The 705-nt window shown below is 41.0% G+C and overlaps 1 protein-coding gene across 1 annotated transcript; it reads left to right on the forward strand.

The window, feature by feature from the left end:
- Nucleotides 1–231: 231 nt before the first annotated feature.
- Nucleotides 232–482, forward strand: T265_16093 (hypothetical protein; the record flags this gene model as incomplete). Its single annotated transcript, XM_009179602.1, has 2 exons — nt 232–329; nt 371–482. Coding segments are annotated over 2 exons (138 nt in total), but the record flags the coding sequence as incomplete, so codon positions are not given.
- Nucleotides 483–705: the final 223 nt, after the last annotated feature.

Genomic DNA, 705 nt, shown 5'->3' on the forward strand with positions numbered 1-705 from the left:
TCAAATTTTGCTACACTAATGATATTTAGCCGTGAATGGAACAGGCGTAGATAAACCGTTGACACATCGTTGTTTTTAAACATGGCCCTGATCTTCGTAATACTGCTGACTTTCAACACAACGCTTGGTTCACTGTTCATTAACAAATGTCGGTCTATGGAAGGGATTGAAGGCATCTGATCACTCTTGCTCAAGCCTTTTGTGTGTGACCTATTTCTTCCTTTGAAACAGACCAACAAAAGTGACTGTGACTGGTATCAGTGTGTTTCCAGATCCGCAAGACAAGTTTGAACGTCCTCCCATGAGTTTCATTGTGAATGTGGAAGGAGGTAATCAAACTTCGCACCATCACTTTTTTAATTCCTCTTAGGTTCACTTAAGTTTGGATGGGTGGCTGTACATTTGGACCCTGACGCAGTGGAGGCTGAATTAAATGCACTGTATGAAAACGCTGAAACATTCCGGAAGCAACATAAACTGGAAGTAAGTGGAGAGCTACTGAATGCGTGGAGTTGCGATTTTCTTGTGTCTAATCTAGAAAATGCACTGAACATACCAACCAAAATCCTACTGGACAGATCATAATTATACCTAGGTCTCCTAGTTCGACAGGCTCTGACTGATATCATGCATTGAGTATGTTTGTTGTCCACTACTAGAAATAATAAAATCTGATCTCAGAGTAGTGTGGGTGCATTCTGAGTT

The sequence above is a fragment of the Opisthorchis viverrini genome (assembly GCF_000715545.1).
Source record: "Opisthorchis viverrini unplaced genomic scaffold opera_v5_4343, whole genome shotgun sequence".
Lineage (NCBI taxonomy): Eukaryota > Metazoa > Platyhelminthes > Trematoda > Opisthorchiida > Opisthorchiidae > Opisthorchis > Opisthorchis viverrini.